The following is a 2,500-nucleotide window of genomic DNA, read 5'->3' as shown; positions in this document are numbered from 1 at the left end:
GAGAAGGCTGTCAATGACATCTACCAGCATATAATGAATGTGAGATTCAGCTTCCCTTGAAGTCTTAACTATTTTTCTTGTTGCCCATAATTTGATTTGGAGTTTGGATTTTATATGAGTAGTTGGGTAATTTCCTCAATTGTTTTGTTCTCTATTTGAAATTGCTGCAGACACCAGAGAGAGATTTTACCATTAAATTTCGGGACTAGAAATTTATAATGAGAATGTTAGAGACCTGTTGAATTCTGAATCTTGCCGTAGTCTCAAGCTTCTAGATGATCCGGAGGTAATGGCTGTTATTTAAGCACCTATTCTTTCAATCCTCCTCCAGTCCTTTAGAAGATTTTTGTCTGTTTAATCTGCTCGCAGAAAGGTACTGTGGTTGAGAAGTTGGTGGAAGAAACAGCCAGCAATGATCCTTCTTGGGGTGAGCATTTTTCTTCTTTTTCCCTCCTAAACTTTTCCAGCAGTTTTTTTTGTTTGTTCTGTTTTTGTAACCCTCCCTCTTTGCTGTGGAAGCAGGAGAAGCTATAGCTTTGGGGTTTCAGCATTATTTTGGCCTTAGGAACTGTTGTGATGATCCCTTCTTTCCTGTCCCTTTGATGGGAGGAACTGATGTAAGTCACTTTGTACGTGTAATGAATTACAATACTATTCTTTGTTCTTTTATTATTTGTTACTGAAATTTTTCATTTCGGCATTGTGATGGTTTAGGATGATAAAGTAAGAGTGATTCAGACACTGCTATTTGTTGAAGGGATTAATACACTTTTACAAAGACTGTTCGGAACTCAACTACCTACCGTTGTAGGCGGTTCTTATGCCTTCATGGTTCCCATCATATCAATAATTCATGATACTTCTTTGCTGAGTATTGAGGATAACCATATGGTTAGTACAATTCTATGATCATTTCCCCCAAATCTTTTACTTTGTTCGTAAAGTTCAATATTTTACGTGTATGCAGAGATTTCTATATACTATGAGAGTTGTCCAAGGTGCACTAATAGTAGCATCAAGCATACAAATTATCTTGGGATACAGTCAAATGTGGGCTATTTCCACCAGGTGCAACTTTGATCTTACATGGAGTTTCTGTATCAAAATTATGGAGAGACATAATTTGAGAAACTATTAACTGAGTGGTATTTTGTTTTCGTTTTCCTTTTTACAGGTTCTTTACCCCCCTTGGAATGGTTCCGGTTATTGCACTAGTTGGCTTTGGCTTGTTTGACAGAGGCTTCCCTGTGCTTTGGCTTGTTTGACAGAGGCTTCCCTGTGGTATAATATAGAAGCCCTGAGGCTTTTTTGAACCCTAATGAGAAATTTTCTTCCTATCATATCATTGTGTAGTTTTAACTTGTTATCGACTCACTATCAGGTTGGTCGCTGCATCGAAATCGGTCTCCCGATGCTCATTCAATTTATAGCCTTCTCCCAGGTACTACTATTCCTTCTAGCAATGTAATGGACTAATATTGTTTGCATTAAATGTTGCTACATCAAATGTTGCGTACTGTATCTAATATTAAGATGAGAAGTCTCACATTTGCGAAGTATCAATATTAATATGTATCAAAATAAAATATGAGAAATTATATTAGATATGATTTTGAAACAAAATAAAATATGTGTATCAAAATAGAAAAAATAATAGTTATTAAACATCAAAATTTTCAATTAGATCGGAACCTACTTTATTTATAAATACATTTTAAATGTTGTAATAAAGATTCGAATGATTTTACAAAAAGAGTTTCGGAACCTACTTTATTTATAAATACATTTTAAAGTGTAATAAATATTTTTTCTACTGGTTATGTTATCGGAAATGTTAAAAAAAATTAATATTTTAGGTAGAAATAATAAAATTTTAGATATTTTTACCAGTTTTGTAAAAAAATAATAACAAAATTGTTAGCGTATTTTCTTAGTCGTATGGTAAGGTGGTTGCACTGTAGATAATCCCAAAACCTAAAAGTTGTAGGGTCAGATTAAAAAGTTTGGGAGGGAATTCCTGAGTACGACAAAAATAATCATAATAGAAAATCATTTTATTTAAAAAGGCCCATGAATTATAACCCTAAACCCTACAAAACCTAAAAATCTTATAAACTCTAAAAACTCTAAAAACCTTACAAACTATAGAAACCTTAAAAATTTAATAAATCTTACAAACCTTACAACAAACCCTAAAAATCTTATAAATCCTATAAACCCTAAAACCCCAACAAACATTAAAAATCCTAAAAACTTAAAAATCTTACAAACCATAGAAACTCAAGAAACCCTAAAAACCTTAAAAACTATAGAAACTCAAGAAACCCTACAAATCCTAGAAATCATAAAAACTATAAAAACTATAAAAATTATATAAACCTTTAAAACTTTAAAAATCTTAAAACCCTATAAACCTTATAACCATATAGACCCTAGAATCCCTAAAAAACCTAGAACCTTTATAACCTAGAAACCTTGAACACCTTAAAAATCCTCGAAA

General features: G+C 32.4%; 1 protein-coding gene and 1 long non-coding RNA gene across 2 annotated transcripts in view; both read left to right on the top strand.

Moving 5' to 3' along the window:
* LOC120172597 overlaps positions 1 to 428 on the top strand; it is a 618-nt gene extending 190 nt beyond the window's left edge. Inside the window, exons 2-4 of the long non-coding RNA XR_005520978.1 lie at positions 1 to 39; positions 171 to 286; positions 370 to 428. The exon at positions 1 to 39 is cut by the window's left edge and continues 62 nt beyond it. This is a non-coding gene — a long non-coding RNA (uncharacterized LOC120172597). The remainder of the gene's footprint in view (positions 40 to 170; positions 287 to 369) is intronic.
* A 174-nt stretch (positions 429 to 602) lies between these two features.
* Positions 603 to 1,265, top strand: LOC120172591 (nucleobase-ascorbate transporter 2-like). The gene is made up of 4 exons (XM_039180019.1): positions 603 to 617; positions 715 to 891; positions 968 to 1,068; positions 1,175 to 1,265. Exons 1-4 carry the CDS (start codon positions 603 to 605, stop codon positions 1,263 to 1,265), a joined length of 384 nt encoding a protein of 127 aa, XP_039035950.1.
* Positions 1,266 to 2,500: the final 1,235 nt, after the last annotated feature.

Source organism: Hibiscus syriacus, unplaced genomic scaffold (genome assembly GCF_006381635.1).
Source record: "Hibiscus syriacus cultivar Baekdansim isolate YM2019G1 unplaced genomic scaffold, ASM638163v2 tig00111855_pilon, whole genome shotgun sequence".
Taxonomy (NCBI): Eukaryota; Viridiplantae; Streptophyta; class Magnoliopsida; order Malvales; family Malvaceae; genus Hibiscus; species Hibiscus syriacus.
Note: the sequence above shows the minus strand (reverse complement) of the source record. Positions and strands in the feature narration are given on the sequence as shown.

Bases quoted from the DNA above. Each gene is read 5' to 3' on its own strand.
- LOC120172591 (XM_039180019.1), top strand. The intron at 892-967 runs GTTAGTACAATT...ACGTGTATGCAG, and splicing joins GTATTGAGGATAACCATATG to AGATTTCTATATACTATGAG. The intron at 1,069-1,174 runs GTGCAACTTTGA...TCCTTTTTACAG, and splicing joins ATGTGGGCTATTTCCACCAG to GTTCTTTACCCCCCTTGGAA.